The sequence below is a fragment of the Erythrolamprus reginae genome, chromosome 1 (genome assembly GCF_031021105.1).
Source record: "Erythrolamprus reginae isolate rEryReg1 chromosome 1, rEryReg1.hap1, whole genome shotgun sequence".
In the NCBI taxonomy this organism is placed as follows: Eukaryota; Metazoa; Chordata; class Lepidosauria; order Squamata; family Dipsadidae; genus Erythrolamprus; species Erythrolamprus reginae.
The window spans coordinates 273,780,458-273,796,607 of record NC_091950.1 but is presented as its reverse complement, the minus strand read 5'-3'; the positions used below and the strand labels follow the sequence as shown (position 1 = coordinate 273,796,607).

Below are 16,150 nucleotides of genomic sequence, written 5' to 3'. Positions count from 1 at the left end.
TCCCCCCTCTTTCTCCCCTCCCTCTCCCTCCCTCCCTCTCTCCCCCTTCCCTCCCTCTCCCTCTCCCTGATATGTTTCTCTGATATATAGTACAGTATAGTATGCACAGTAACTCTGATAATTTCAGCATCTATCTGTAATTTTATTTTATATATATATATCTCGATGGCTTCCAGATAGAAAAACATCCCCAAAATATGAACAAGCGGGATGATACCTCCCGCCTACCAGACATCTGGAAACCAGCCCTCAAACGTATCCCAGCCATAAAAACTGAAACCAGACTCAGAACACACATTGCAAAACAATCAAGTAGCCTGCAAGCTCCAACTACTCAGGATATCATTCCTAATCAACAACCATTAACTAATCAGCATACCTCAGCTACATCAACGACCCCAGGTGTTACCCCACTGACTCACCAGGAAGTTTCTAAACAGCAGACAAATTGCTGAGCCATCAAACCACACCCAGCCACCAGTATTTATAGAAGGAAGGCAGCTCAGGTCTCGCTATGTTCACCCTAGAACAAGGACAGAAACACCAGCCTGAAGATGATGAGTGAGACCTTGTCGAAACATTGCCAGAAATTTCCAAATCCTACATGGGAAGAAACCCGAATATACCAAGACCGTCATATTTGTACCCGTGAAAATCTACGAATTATATATATATATATATATATATATATATATATATATATATATGTCACATGTTTAAGCTGAATTTGAAAATTAAGGGAGACTAGGATAGATCTATTTCGGCCTTATTTTGGCCTCATCAGCTAGCCATACCCACTGGGACTTGAACCTGCAACCTTTGCCTTGTAAGGCAGAGAATTATCCTCTAGGCTACAGTATCCAATCCCTTCAGCTCTGTACCAGGGAAGGGTTACATTTTGTGTCGAATCACCCTGGTATATTGAAGGAACATCACAGCTCCCTTTTTGCCTCTCGGCCCAACCCAGGGCCATTTCCAAGGCAGTTAATTTTATTGATAGCCGACAATTCTATCTGTATGTGTCACATGTTTAAGCTGAATTTGAAAATTAAGGGAGACTAGGATAGATCTATTTCGGCCTTATTTTGGCCTCATCAGCTAGCCATACCCACTGGGACTTGAACCTGCAACCTTTGCCTTGTAAGGCAGAGAATTATCCTCTAGGCTACAGTATCCAATCCCTTCAGCTCTGTACCAGGGAAGGGTTACATTTTGTGTCGAATCACCCTGGTATATTGAAGGAACATCACAGCTCCCTTTTTGCCTCTCGGCCCAACCCAGGGCCATTTCCAAGGCAGTTAATTTTATTGATAGCCGACAATTCTATCTGTATGTGTCACATGTTTAAGCTGAATTTGAAAATTAAGGGAGACTAGGATAGATCTATTTCGGCCTTATTTTGGCCTCATCAGCTAGCCATACCCACTGGGACTTGAACCTGCAACCTTTGCCTTGTAAGGCAGAGAATTATCCTCTAGGCTACAGTATCCAATCCCTTCAGCTCTGTACCAGGGAAGGGTTACATTTTGTGTCGAATCACCCTGGTATATTGAAGGAACATCACAGCTCCCTTTTTGCCTCTACATATATATATGTAGATTGTTCTGAGTTCGGGTTTTGCCCTGTGTAATATTTTGCATGTCTATGCGACGTTTCGGCGAAATCACATTCACCATCATCAGGCTGAAGTTCCAATCTTTGTGTTGTTGTAAAATGTAAAATATATATAAGGATTGGATACTGTATCCTAGAGGTTAATTCTCTGCCTTACAAGGCAAAGGTTGCAGGTTCAAGTCCCAGTGAGGGTATGGCTAGCTGATGAGGCCAAAATAAGGCCGAAATAGATCTATCCTAGTCTCCCTTAATTTTCAAATTCAGCAAAAAAACCAAAAAAAACAAAACAACATATATATATATATATATATATAAGTACATATGTATGTATGTATGTATGTATATATATATATGTATATGTATGTATATATACAGTGGAACCTCAACATACGAGCTGCTCTATATACGAGCATTTCGAGATGCGAGCTAGGAGGGGAGAGATATTTTTGTTCTACTTAAGAGCCCAAATTCGGGATACGAGCGTTCACCGCCTGTCCCTGTCAGCGGCCCAGCCACCTTCACCCGCCCGGACAACCGCCAGAGGGGCTCCTCCGGAGGGGCGCACGGGGAAGGGCTTGAGCCGCCGCCTTCTCCTTTCCCCGTGGGAGCGCCTGAGTCAGAGGCAGGTCTTGCCGGGCCGATTGCCGAGCGGGGGCGGGGCGCGGAAGGAGGCGAAGGCGCTGCCGCACCGGCCCCCTCAGGCCGCTCCGAAGACATCCTTGGCCGGTCGAAGGGAAAGTTCCTCCGTTCCGCTCCGGAGCCGCCGACCCGGGCCCTCCAAGGCGCAGCGGGTGTGCGGGTGTGCGGGGGAAGCTGAGGGAATCCACCGGACTCTGCCTCCGGCTGCAGCTTCCTCTCCAATTGGTCCCCCCTGTGCAAACCAAACGGGAGATCTGGTCCAGGTTTCCAAGCGGGGCGCCTTTTGCCAGCCGCCCGCCCGAAGTCAGGTGCGTCCTCGGGGCGCTAAAGGGGCTCCGGCTGACTGCGCTGCAGAGGATTCCTGGGCAGGGAGACCAGCGGGTGGGAGAGACAGCCGGCACCATGCCCAGCAAGAGGGACCTTAGCTTGGCTCGCCCGCGTCTCCAGTGTCCCCAGAGGCGTCTCCGGCGTCTTTCTTTCCCCTTCTAAAGTTAAAAAGAGCAGCCGCAGCGCGCTCACCGCTAGCCATTTCAAGTCGGGATGGACTGCGTCTTTCTTTCCCCTTCTAAAGTTAAAAAGCAGCCGCAGCGCGCTCGCTGGTAGCTGTTTCAAGTCGGGATGGACTGCGTCTTTCTTTCCCCTTTTAAAGTTAAAAAGAGCAGCCGCAGCGCGCTCGCCGCTAGCCGTTTCAAGTTGGGATGGACTGCGTCTTTCTTTCCCCTTCTAAAGTTAAAAAGCAGCCGCAGCGCGCTCGCTGGTAGCCATTTCAAGTCGGGATGGACTGTGTCTTTCTTTCCCCTTCTAAAGTTAAAAAGCAGCCGCAGCGCGCTCGCTGCTAGCCGTTTCAAGTCGGGATGGACTGCGTCTTTCTTTCCCCTTCTAAAGTTAAAAAGAGCAGCCGCAGTCCATCCCGACTTGAAACGGCTAGCAGCGAGCGCGCAGCGGCTGCTTTTTAACTTTAGAAGGGGAAAGAAAGAGGCAGTCCATCGCGACTTGAAACGGCTAGCAGCGAGTGGGCTGCGGCTGCTTTTTAACTTTAGAAGGGGAAAGAAAGAGGCAGTCCATCCTGACTTGAAACGGCTAGCAGCGAGCGCGCTGCGGCTGCTTTTTAACTTTAGAAGGGGAAAGAAAGAGGCAGTCCATCCCGACTTGAAACGGCTAGCAGCGAGCGCGCTGCGGCTGCTTTTTAACTTTAGAAGGGGAAAGAAAGAGGCAGTCCATCCCGACTTGAAACGGCTAGCAGCGAGCGCCAAGGATGTCTTCAGAGGGGGACGGAGCGGCCTGAGGGGGCCGGTGCGGCAGCGCCTTCGCCTCCTTCCGCGCCCCGCCCCCGCTTGGCAATCGGCCCGGCAAGACCTGCCTCTGACTCAGGCGCTCCCACGGGGAAAGGAGAAGGCGGTGGCTCAAGCCCTTCGCCGTGCGCCCCTCCGGAGGAGCCCCTCTGGCGGTTGTCCGGGCGGTTGAAGGTGGCTGGGCCGCTGACAGGGACAGGTGGTGAGCGCTCAGAGGGGGCACAGCCCGGAGCAAGACTTGGCCTCCGCTGCGGCTGCTGCCCGTCTGCTTCTCTCTCCCTCCTTCCCTCTCTCTCCTGACATGCATGCTAAAGGTGCGGGGAGGATCGGGAGGCTCAAGCCTCCTTCGGTGGTGGCGGCCGGTTTCTTATTTTTGGGCTTGCACGCATTAATCGCTTTTCCAATGTTTCGTCATACGAGCTTTTCGACTTACGTGCCTCCTTCCGGCACCAATTAAATTTGTAAGTCGAGGTTCCACTGTATGTATGTGTGTGTGTGTGTATATATATAGACGGTCTTGGTATATTCGGGTTTCTTCTCGTGTAGGATTTGGAAATTTCTGGCGACATTTCGACGAGGTCTCACTCATCATCTTCAGGCTGGTGTTTCTGTCCTTGTTCTAGGGCGAACACAGCGAGACCTGAGCTGCCTTCCTTCTATAAATACTGGTGGCTGGGTGTGGTTTGATGGCTCAGCAATTGCCTGCTGTGTAGAAACTTCCTGGTGAGTCAGTGGGATAACATCTGGGGTCGTTGATGTAGCTGAGGTATGCTGATTATTTAATGGTTGTAGATTAGGCGTGATATCCTGAGTAGTTGGAACTTGCAGGCTACTTGATTGTTTTACAATGTGTGTTCTGAGTCTGGTTTCTATGACTGGGATACGTTTGAGGGCTGGTTTCCAGATGTCTGGTAAGCGGGAGGTATCATTCATATATATATATATATATATATATATATGTATGTATGTATGTATGTATGTATGTATGTATGTATCTATGTATGTATGTATGTATATATATATATATATATATTTATATATATATATATATATATATATATATATATATATATATATATATATATATATATATATATATATAAACTGGATATGTGTTTACACATGCATAAAATATATTGTCAGATCCTGCATACTGGCCGTCTGGGAGCTGCCATTCAGTGAGAGACTTCCCAAAATCAAAATCAACTCTGCCAGCTTTTCAGTCATCTCGGACATACCTGGAAAGCCACCAGCACCCCGTACTTTGTCCCTGTGGAGATCATCTGGTGGAAAGGAGGCCGCCAAATGGCAGAGAGGCAATTGTGTGATTCTGACATCACCAGGGACAGCGCAGCAAAACAGGGAGTCACCAATCATTTTCTCTCAACAGCTTGTATCTCCTGTAGGAGCTGGATGATAAAGCAAGGAGTGGTTCTCATTTAAAGACATCAAGGCAACTGAAGATGGATACTGGCTTATAGAGTATCATGGCTCATGTCTGGGACACAGAGGAGGGACTTACACGCATGTATGGGTGGGTGGAGTTTCTGGGTTATAAGGTGATAGGGATCAGCCCTAACAAGAGTTTCTTTTTCAGATTATTGGTGTGTGCCAGAAAAGGAGTGCATAGTAAACCAGGCTTGTGTTTAGTTGTGTTACTTTCTTTTCCTTTTCGTTTGGATCCTGACATATATATTACAACAAAGTAAGGAGCTATAGGCCTTTCTATGCATATCCATTATAACCTACAGCTAAAACATTTAGATCTGTGAACTATTAGATCAGATTAAATAGGTCCAAATTTCATCTTACTCTTCAAGTCTGAAATGTCCCATCTAAATCATTGTTTCTATTTTTGAATGGAAACAATTTGAATTTATTTATTTATTCATTCATTTATTCATTCATTCATTCATTCATTCATTCAATTTTTATGCCGCCCTTCTCCTTAGACTCAGGGCGGCTTACAACATGTTAGCAATAGCACTTTTTAACAGAGCCAGCATATTGCCCCCACAATCCAGGTCCTCATTTTACCCACCTTGGAACTGAATCAACCTTGAGCCGGTGATGAGATTTGAACCACGGACCTACAGATCTACAGTCAGCTTCAGTGGCCTGCAGTACAGCACTCTACCTGCTGCGCCACCCCAGAATTGCATGTGGTTATCTCCTAAACTGCATCCAAATGTTTCGATCACGCCCCCCCTTTTCCTTCTGTCCTCCAGACTATACAGACTGAGTTCATTAAGTCTTTCCTGATACGTTTTATGCTTAAGACCTTCCACCATTCTTGTAGCCCATCTTTGGACCCGTTCAATTTTGTCAATATCTTTTTGTAGGTGAGGTCTCCAGAACTGAACACAGTATTCCAAATGTGGTCTCACCAGCGCTCTATATAAACAAACAAAATGTGCAGAAAATCTCCTCCCCACCTGAAGATTATCCTTTTAAATAGGAGTGCCACCAGGTTGCAGTTCCTCCAGCGAAGCATGTGATTTATCCCCAAGGATGAGCATGTTGTGGGCTGGCTGGAGAGGGAGCATCTTCAATTAACTTCACTCTGTTTGTGTCTCTGCAGGCAGTAGCATTGACAGCATCTCCTCCAGGGCTCCTTCTGTCTTCTCTCTGATTGGAGACGCTTCCAGTGCTGCCATCTGCAGAAACACAGACAAACAGAATGAAGTTTATTGAAGATTGTTAATGTATGTGCAGAGTATTCCTTGTTTTACCAAGGTTTACTTTAAGAAACAGCATGTTCTTATAACAGTCCAAAGTCATACACATAATATTTGTTTGTTTGTTTGTTTAATTCGACTTCTGGGTGGCATAAAATAGTCACAATAACAATCCAAATATTATCAATGACAAAGTCTTTCTTACTAGTTGTGTTTGTCATAAATAGTAAACAAAGATTATTATTATTATTATTATTATTATTATTATTATTATTATTATTATTAATTAGATTTGTAGACTCGGGGCGGCTCACAACAGCAATAGAAACAATGTAACAGTGAAACAAATCTAATATTAAAATAAAACATATCTATAACCCCAGCAATTTAAAACCATACAACACATACATACCAAACATAAAATATAAAAGCCTGGGGGAAGATGTCTCAGTTCCCCCATGCCTGGCGATAAAGGTGGGTCTTGAGTAATTTGCGAAAGACAAGGAGGGTGGGAGCCGTTCTAATCTCTGGGGGGAGTTGATTCCAGAGGGCCAGGGCCGCCCCAGAGAAGGCTCTTCCCCTGGGGCCCGCCAAACGACACATATCAAATTTAAACACATTTTAGCTATAGTACATAACTACAACACATAGAATGCAGAGAGAATGCAGAGCTAACTACAGTGAGTAGCAGAGACAAAAAGAAACAAAGAGAGAGCCTCCAGAGACAAAAGTTATGATCTCTAGCACCGTCTTGTGACAGTCTGCAATAGCTCAGCCAATCAGACATAGCTCAGTTTTAAGCTATACACATTAACATACATTGTTAATATTGCCAACCCAACTGTTTTGGACAAAGTCCTAACATAGATGCTTCCTTTCCGGCCAGCCCACAAACTGCCATCTCTAAGTGGCTTTAAAGAGTCAGTATATTGCCCTTAACAATCTAGGTCTTCATTTACTGACCTTTGAAGGATGGAAGTCTGAGTCAACCTTGAACCCCATCAGGATAAATCAGATGTTTCACTGGAGAAATTGCCCCACACTAGCCCAGACTTCCTTAATCTCTCATTCCCCAGATCGTCCCCCTCACTCAGAAAAGTTAACCTGTCACAAACCCTGCCTCCAGCCACCTCTTTGTCCTGGAGAAACTCCTCTTTGAAAGGACGATCTGCAGGTGGGAGGAGGGGATTTCCTGCACAGTGGTGTCTCCTCTTCCAATGTCCCAGGCGTATGGATTTCCATGCCTTCCTTTATGGGATATCACTTTGCACCTGCACATTCACATTGAAGGCTCAGAATGGGGCGTTTTTGTGAATGGCTTAAAAATGGGGAGGGGGGATTTTCCTGCTTCTCGCCCTGTTCCCAGTCTGTGTTGAGCTTAAGACAGGATGAGAGGCAGAAAAATCCCTCCTCCTCATTTTTCAAGCCATTTGCAAAAACGCCTCATTCTGAGCCTTCACATATTGAAGGCTAAGAGGTTAGCCAGTTAATAATGATGACGCCCAGATGGTTTTGGGGTTGGGGTGATGTCCTAACTCCAGTTCAGGCACACGAATAAAAATAAATTTCTTTCATATTTTTAGTCATATCATTATTGGTTTTTACTATGACTTCTTGGGGAATTGGGAAGTTTTCTAATTTTGGGGAGACTGACATGTTGCTTATTTAAAACTGTTAGCCATTCTGAGAATTTTAAAATCGGCTAAGATAAATAATATATTCCAGTATAAGCTTAGTATCATATGGAATTGGCTTAAGGCTGAAGGAAATAACCTATGCTTGCAGTCACATGTATGCTATCCATGATTTTCAGACCTTATAAGAGCCATAGTATACAAGTCCAATAAATACATAGATAGTGTTGTGGTTGGCTCTGGCCCAGCTCCTGCCCCAGGGAATGTGGAGGAAACTTCAACATGTCATAGGCCTGTGCTATTGCCGACAGAGTCAGTTCAGAGTTTAGTTTCCTTGGACGAAGAAGAAGGTGGGAGTGACTCGGAACAGGGGGGCTTGGCACACAGCCCATGCAATCAATCTCCATTATCTTCCATTGATTCAGATGAAGACATTTTGGACCCACGCAAGCGCAGAATTATGCGTAGAAGAGACCAAGTAAGGATATATTACAGGAAATAAGAGAGGCCACCTGTGTTTGGGTGGGGCTCCAGTAATCAGGGCTGCTGCTATAAATAGCAGCATGTGGGTTTGGCCGTTGTGGAAGAGTATCTGATCGCAGTTCGTCAGGAATCCTGTGTTGCTGTTTTCTGGACTTTGTTGCTTTTTCACACCTTTGAAAACAAAGCAGAGCAACGTGTGTGTGTGTCTCACTTCGTTGGAAGAAGAAGGGGTGTGAAGTTTCTTCACACCTGACAGCTAAGTACTTAATGACTGCTTAAGAGAAATTGTACAGACTACCCGGTTGTTTTGGGACGAATGCTCTTTGCAATACAAAAAGAGTGCTTAGTTTACTTTGGATTTTGTGATAAAGAACATTGTTTTGAATTTTCAAACGTGTGTGTGTCTGAAATTTGTCCCCTTGAATTTTTGGGAGGCTCCTACCAGAGAGCCCAGCAGAACAGATAGATAGATAGATAGATAGATAGATAGATAGATAGATAGATAGATAGATAGAGAGAGAGAGAGAGAGAGAGAGAGAGAGAGAGAGAGAGAGAGATAGATATAGATAGATAGATGATAGATAGATAGATAGATAGATAGATAGATAGATAGATAGATAGATGATAGATAGATAGATACATAGATACATAGATGCATAGATAGATACATACGGTAGATAGATAGAGGCACAATGCAGTATTGCAGGCTAACTCTGACCATTGCCAGGAATTCAATCCTAATTGGGTTCAACGTTGACTCAGACTTCCATCCCTCAAAGGCCAGTAAAATGAAGACTCAGATTGTTGAGGGCAATATACTGACTCTGTAAAGCCACTTACAGATGGCTATAAAGCACTGTAAAGTGGTATATAAATCTAAGTGCTATTGCTATTGTAAGACAGATTTTATCAAGGGAGAATAGTAGAGGATGATATCGACTACTTACTGTTATAAAGAAGGCATTCCTATTGCTGCCACTTCAGATTGTGATATAGCAACCTAATCAGGACTACCTGTTCTGGGGAAGACCATGACTGCATTTCTTATTTTAATTTATATGAATTACTGGCTTGGTAGAATGAGGAATGCTGCATGTATGGTGTATGTGGAGATCCATGAAGCTTTTGACAGAATGTCTCAAGATATTTTTTCATACCATAATAAAGTAGGAACTAAGTGATACAACTGCTAGATAGATTCATAGGTTGAAAAAGCACACAGGAAGGAAGGAAGGAAGGAAAGAAGGAAGGAAGGAAGAATGGAGGGAGGGAGGGAAGGAAGGAAGACATAAAGAATGAAAGAAAGAAGGAAGAAAGGAAAGAGAAAAAAGAAAGAAAGAAAGAAAGAAAGAACAGACTAATAGAATAACAGAGTTAGAAGGGACTTTGAAGATCTTCTAATACAGCCCCCTGCTCAAACCGGAGACACTATCTCCATGATATCGAACCTATGGCATGCGTGCCAGAGGTGGCACAGAAAGCCCTCTTTGCAGGCATGTATGCCATCGCCTCAGGTCAGATCTCCATGGCATTTCTTTTGTGAGCTTCTGTTTTCCTGCAAACAACAAAACAGAAGCTCACAAAAGAAAAAGATCTTACCTCTTGCTGCGCTGCCAGTGTTGGGATGCCCTGCCTCCCCACTGGCCAGCTGGTCTTAGAAACATAGAAACATAGAAACATAGAAGACTGACGGCAGAAAAAGACCCCATGGTCCATCTAGTCTGCCCTTTTACTATTTCCTGTATTTTATCTTACAATGGATATATGTTTATCCCAGGCATGTTTAAATTCGGTTAGTGTGGATTTACCAACCACGTCTGCTGGAAGTTTGTTCCAAGGATCTACTACTCTTTCAGTAAAATAATATTTTCTCATGTTGCCTTTGATCTTTCCCCCAACTAACTTCAGATTGTGTCCCCTTGTTCTTGTGTTCACTTTCCTGTTAAAAACACTTCCCTCCTGAACCCTATTTAACCCTTTAACATATTTAAATGTTTCGATCATGTCCCCCCTTTTCCTTCTGTCTTCCAGATTATACAGATTGAGTTCATTAAGTCTTTCCTGATACGTTTTATACTTCAGACCTTCCACCATTCTTGTAGCCCATCTTTGGACCCGTTCAATTTTGTCAATATCTTTTTGTAGGTGAGGTCTCCAGAACTGAACACAGTACTCCAAATGTGGTCTCACCAGCGCTCTATATAAGGGGATCACAATCTCCCTCTTCCTGCTTGTTATACCTCTAGCTATGCAGCCAAGCATCCTACTTGCCTTTCCTACCGCCCGACCACACTGCTCACCCATTTTGAGACTGTCAGAAATCAGGTCTCTGCTGTGCCTGTACACATGAGCATGTCCTTTCAGTATGGGCAAATGCACGTGCAGCTTGGGCACTTGGTGTCTAAAAGGTTCTGCCCTATCCCATTCTGTGCAAAGATCTGTCCAATCTTTTATTTAAAACCTCCCGTGATGGAGCACCCACAACTACTGGAGGCAAGCCATTCCACTGATTAATTGTTCTAATTCTCAGGAAATTTCTTCTTCATTTTGATTCCTATGGGATTGGGTGGCATAGATGTGAAACAAATAAACAAACAAACAAACAAATCAATCAATCAATCAATCAATCAATCAATGGAAAGCAAGTAGGATGCTTGGCTGCATAGCTAGAGGTATAACAAGCAGGAAGAGGGAGATTGTGATCCCGCTATATAGAGTGATGGTGAGACCACATTTGGAATACTGTGTTCAGTTCTGGAGACCTCACCTACACAAAGATATTGACAAAATTGAACGGGTCCAAAGACAGGCTACAAGAATGGTGGAAGGTCTTAAGCATAAAACATATCAGGAAAGACTTAATGAACTCAATCTGTATAGTCTGAAGGACAGAAGGGAAAGGGGGGACATGATCGAAACATTTAAATATGTTAAAGGGTTAAATAAGGTCCAGGAAGGAAGTGTTTTTAATAGGAAAGTGGACACAAGAACAAGAGGACACAATCTGAAGTTAGTTGGTGGAAAGATCAAAAGCAACATGAGAAAATATTATTTTACTGAAAGAGTAGTAGATGCTTGGAACAAACTTCCAGCAGACATGGTAGATAAATCCACAGTAACTGAATTTAAACATGCCTGGGATAAACATATATCTATCCTAAGATAAAATACAGAAAATAGTATAAGGGCAGACTAGATGGATCCTGAGGTCTTTTTCTGCCGTCAGTTTTCTATGTTTCTATTTTTCTAATCAATCAATCTAATCTGGATCTCTCCAAGTGCTTTGGAGAATAGTCACCCCCTTTTATTTGTGGCAGCCTCTCAAATATTGGGAAATATGTACTGAGTATAGTGACATTGTACCCCAAAGTACAAAGTACAGTCAAAGTTTCACATCTGTAGAATAGAAATAGAAAAATTACTCTGTTCAGGAATTGGTACTATTAAGAAATAAACATCTAAAGTGAAGGAATTCACTAACTTTTGTGATTTGGAAGGAAAAAGACAAGAAGTTGGTACCTCTGGGAAAAATTATGCTGGAGCAATCCTCCTATTTCCAAAACTGGCTGTGTGCACTCAATAGTAAAATCACTATTCTTGAAAAACTTCATATATTGCTTTGACAGCTGGTTAGATCATACCCTTGACAACTGTTCTGGTTAATCAAGGGTATCAATGCGGCTATTGCTTTGCTGTTCTGTGGCAATCATGTCCAATTCTTTCCTTAATATCAGCACATTACAGGTAAAAGTGTCTTGATTTCTGAGACCCCCCCCCCCAAGTGACATAGTAAGCAGGTAGAGCTGGTTTGCTATGCAGAGAGCTCCAAATTCAACTGACTGAGCCTTCTGGTTTATACTTATAAGCAGGGCACAGGATTGCTGAAAGCCCAAACGTCCTTGTTTTAAGACATTTGTCAGTGATAAATCCTTCCCAAGTCCTTGGCACAAAATCTGGCTGCCTCTATTCTGGAAGGCCAAAGTCAGAGCCTCCCATCGCTTTATATCTGTTCAACTTTTTAGGCTCTCAGAATTGACATTTTAATTGTGTTGGATCTCTGTGCCAGCCCCCCCTGGAAATATGGTTGCGGCGATAACATCGTATAAAATGGAATTGGTGTAAACAAAATTTTCCTAAGTATGTTTGCATGAGCATTAATGCACTCGGTTGCGTGTGTGTGTATATGTTTGTGTGGGGTTTTTTTTTTTTAACATGATTACATTAGGTAATTATAATTCATGAGTGCAGTTAGTGAAATCGTAAGTCTCGGGACTGAACCTCATCCAGACTGTCAAAAACATAATCAAATACTTTGCCATGTTTCCCTTGATATAAGCAGGAAGCTGAAGTAATCATGCTGTCGATTAGGGCTTAAGTTAGACTTCTCACTGACTAGAGAGATTTGGCATGCGGGGGTGGGAGGGGGAGAATTTCCAAGCAATGTGCAGCTTGAAGCTCCTTTTTTGACATGTGTGTTTACTGCCATCTGGTGGGGTGAAAAAGCTCAACAACTCACCATTTTTCCCAGAACAAGCCTTTGACGCAAGCTAAGCATTGGTGCTGTGTTTTGAGTTTTGAGAAAGGCCTCAGTATGTACTAGCTGAAGCAGATTCCACTAGGCAGACACAGGAGGCCACGGAGAACCTTCTACAAATAAAATTATTGCCCCCATTTGGGGAGGAATGAAACTTCAAAACAGGATGGAGTAAAGACGGTAATTGTGCTAAGTAAATTTTACCAGCACTCCTTATTTATGATGAGTTCAAATGCAAAATGGCTAAGTGATTAATCTTTGTCTAAAGATAAATGAAATTGACTGGAAGGTGAATCTTGATCTAGCTTTGTGGTCTTGGAAAGGTCATGGTTTTTCTGATGGTATGAATACTTCCAGAGCGTGATTACTGTATTTTTCAGAGTACAAGACGCACTGGAGTTTCAGATGCACCTTAGTTTTGGGGGAGGAAAATAGGGGGGGAAATATACCTAGCAGGTATTCATCTAATGTTCTTAGTCTGGGCAGCTTCAGCAAATCATTTTATCCCCTGGTTAGGGCTGGAAAAAAAACCTTTTTCAGAGGGAATACCAATGAAAATAAGCCTGCAAAGACTTAGGGCTAGAAAAAAAGTTCAGAGTAGCAATGAAAAAATCGTGCAAGTCGGGAGAATCATTAGCATTAGGCTGGAAAACAAAGCTTTGAAAAAGCTACATTCAGAGTATAAGACACACCCAAATTTTAGCCTCTTTAAGAGGGGGAAGAGAATAGAATAGAATAGAATAGAATAGAATTTTTATTGGCCAAGTGTGATTGGACACACAAGGAATTTGTCTTGGTGCATATGCTCTCAACGTACATAAAATAAAATATACATTTGTCAAGAATCATGTGATACAACACTTAATGATTGTCATAGGGGTCAAATAAGCAATGAAGAAGCAATATTAATAAAAATCTTCGGAGGTGCATCTTATGCTCTGAGAAATATTGTAATTCTTTTATACTATCCTTAGATGAGAACAATAGTCCAGGGTAGCAAAATCTGTTCTCATAGACCAAGTATTAAAATACAGCTTTTTCTTTAAGTCTCCAAACTTGGCAACTTTAAGACTTCCACAGAATTTCACAGGGATGACATATAACAGGAAGGAAGGAAGGAAGGAAGGGAGGGAGGGAGGAAGGGAGGGAGAAAGGAAGGAAGAAAGAAAGAAAGAAAGTTCTCTTTATTGTATGCATATAGACAAAGACATTGAAAATTGTACTGAAGACTGTTCCTTTGATTCTCTGCCAGATAGGCAACAAGACTGCAAAATTCAGTGTGTCAGCCCAGAAATAGGATGCATGTTGACACCATATTAATATATATATTAAAAAAATACTAGTTCAGTACCTTGATTTATTTTGATGGCAAGAAATCCAAAGAGATTATGGATGATCCTGGCCTTAATGGCTTTCTCCTCGTTTCATTGGGAATGTGAAAATAGCATTCTCATGCAGATTGGCTCTTTCCACAAAGATGGATGGGGATCATAAAGCACGCCACGGATTCCTGCGAGGAACTCATCATTGGGGTTCAGCTGTTAAATGGGATTTCCAAAAGAAGCATGGAGAGGAAGAATGTCTTTGCTGATCTGAGAGCTCTTTTTAATTAAATTCTTGCACATTATGGTGTCTCATTTATCAACCCCTGCAATAATAATTAACACACTTGGGGGTATTCCCCCTCTCAGAAAAATAATAACTAGGAACAATTACAAGGAAAGCCCTCCTTTAGAGATGGGGTTTTTTTCCGTTGAGAATATATGTAGCATTCCTACCCTGCTCATAATCACATTTTATCACTTTTACTGACACTACCCTCTTCGCGTTCTTAACACAGTATTATTTTAAAAATATATTTATATTAAAAATGCCTTTAACGTTGATGCTTGACACTCCTTTGCAGATTATACATTTTGATAGCACCTTTCATGAGCTTAGATAAACCTTATCGGGGTGAAAGCAAAGGCACAGCCATTCATTCTGCATTGAATGCAGGGGAATGGAACTGTCTGTCTGTCGTTATCATTTCAGGTGGGATATCCTGCATTTTTTGGAACTGCGGACTACCCAGAGTCATTTGCTGAAATGGGCGGCTATTGAAATTGAATAAATAAATAAATGTCCTATTTTCTTCTTGGCTTGTAGCACATCGTTAGTAAATGTGTACAAGCCAACAAAGTTTACAGGGTGAAGGGGATCCTTGCATGATCAGCGATTCTCTTTGGCCATTCTGCTCCCCTTGATTTTAAACCAAGCTAATGTTGCCATGCTATGTGGCTTTGTTTTCCAGTCATTCCAGAGTTTTGATTGATTGATTAAAGCCATTCTTCAGTCCTTTGATAGAAGGTGGATAATAAATCTTCCGGCAATTAAATACATTCTGCCATTGCAACGCAATACATGTAGCCCCAAGCATTGGCTCTGGATCATAGTTTTCAGCTATCTATCTGCTAACCACTCTGTGTTCTTTTACAGGTGTTGATGTATGTGAAAATTATTATTATTATTATTATTATTATTATTATTATTATTATTATTATTATTAATTAGATTTGTCTGCTGCCCCTCTCCGCAGACTCGGTGCGGCTCACAACAGTGATAAAAACAATATATAATGACAAATCTAATAGTTAGAATCTAAAATAACAATAATACGTTTAAAAAGCCTAAAAAATAAGGAACCCCAATATATAAAAGCATACATACAGTCATATCATGCAAAAAAACTACATAGGCAGGGGGAGATGTCTCAGTTCCCCCATGCTTGACGACAGAGGTGGGTTTTAAGGAGTTTATGAAAATCCAGCTATCAGAATCAGGCCTGTCTTCCACAATGTTGGTGGCATGTTTTCATAGTCTTGCCTGTTCATTTCCAAAACAGTAACGAGTTCTCTGTTTCCTTCCAGCTATATGTTATCTTCGGGCAGTCCTGAAGGTTATTGTCTGATTGAAATGGCTGCAGGTGAAATTTCTTCTGTCCATCAGAGAACCTCTCTGGCTACGCAAATGACTCAGGTGAACTTGCCAAGCAGAACCTCAAATCAAATGTCAGCCCACCTATTTTAATATCTCTTGCAAAGAGCCTGTGATATAATTTTGAATTAGTTGAGACATATTAATAATGATGTTCATTTAATATGCAATCCACTGGGGAGGGGATTCTCCTACATTTCCCACTGCTGCCAACAACATGGCTCTTGCTACAGCTTAATTTCAGTGGGATTTTTATGGTAGAACTCCCTAGTGGTGGTCTTAAGGGGCTACTAAAGCTTC

General features: G+C 42.5%; 1 protein-coding gene across 1 annotated transcript in view; it reads left to right on the top strand.

Annotated features, from left to right (window-relative positions):
• The window catches only part of EYS (eyes shut homolog), a 1,050,766-nt gene that overhangs the window by 921,850 nt on the left and 112,766 nt on the right, over positions 1-16,150 (top strand). Inside the window, exon 40 of the mRNA XM_070763632.1 lies at positions 15,784-15,892. Coding sequence (XP_070619733.1) covers positions 15,784-15,892 — 109 coding nt within the window. The remainder of the gene's footprint in view (positions 1-15,783; positions 15,893-16,150) is intronic.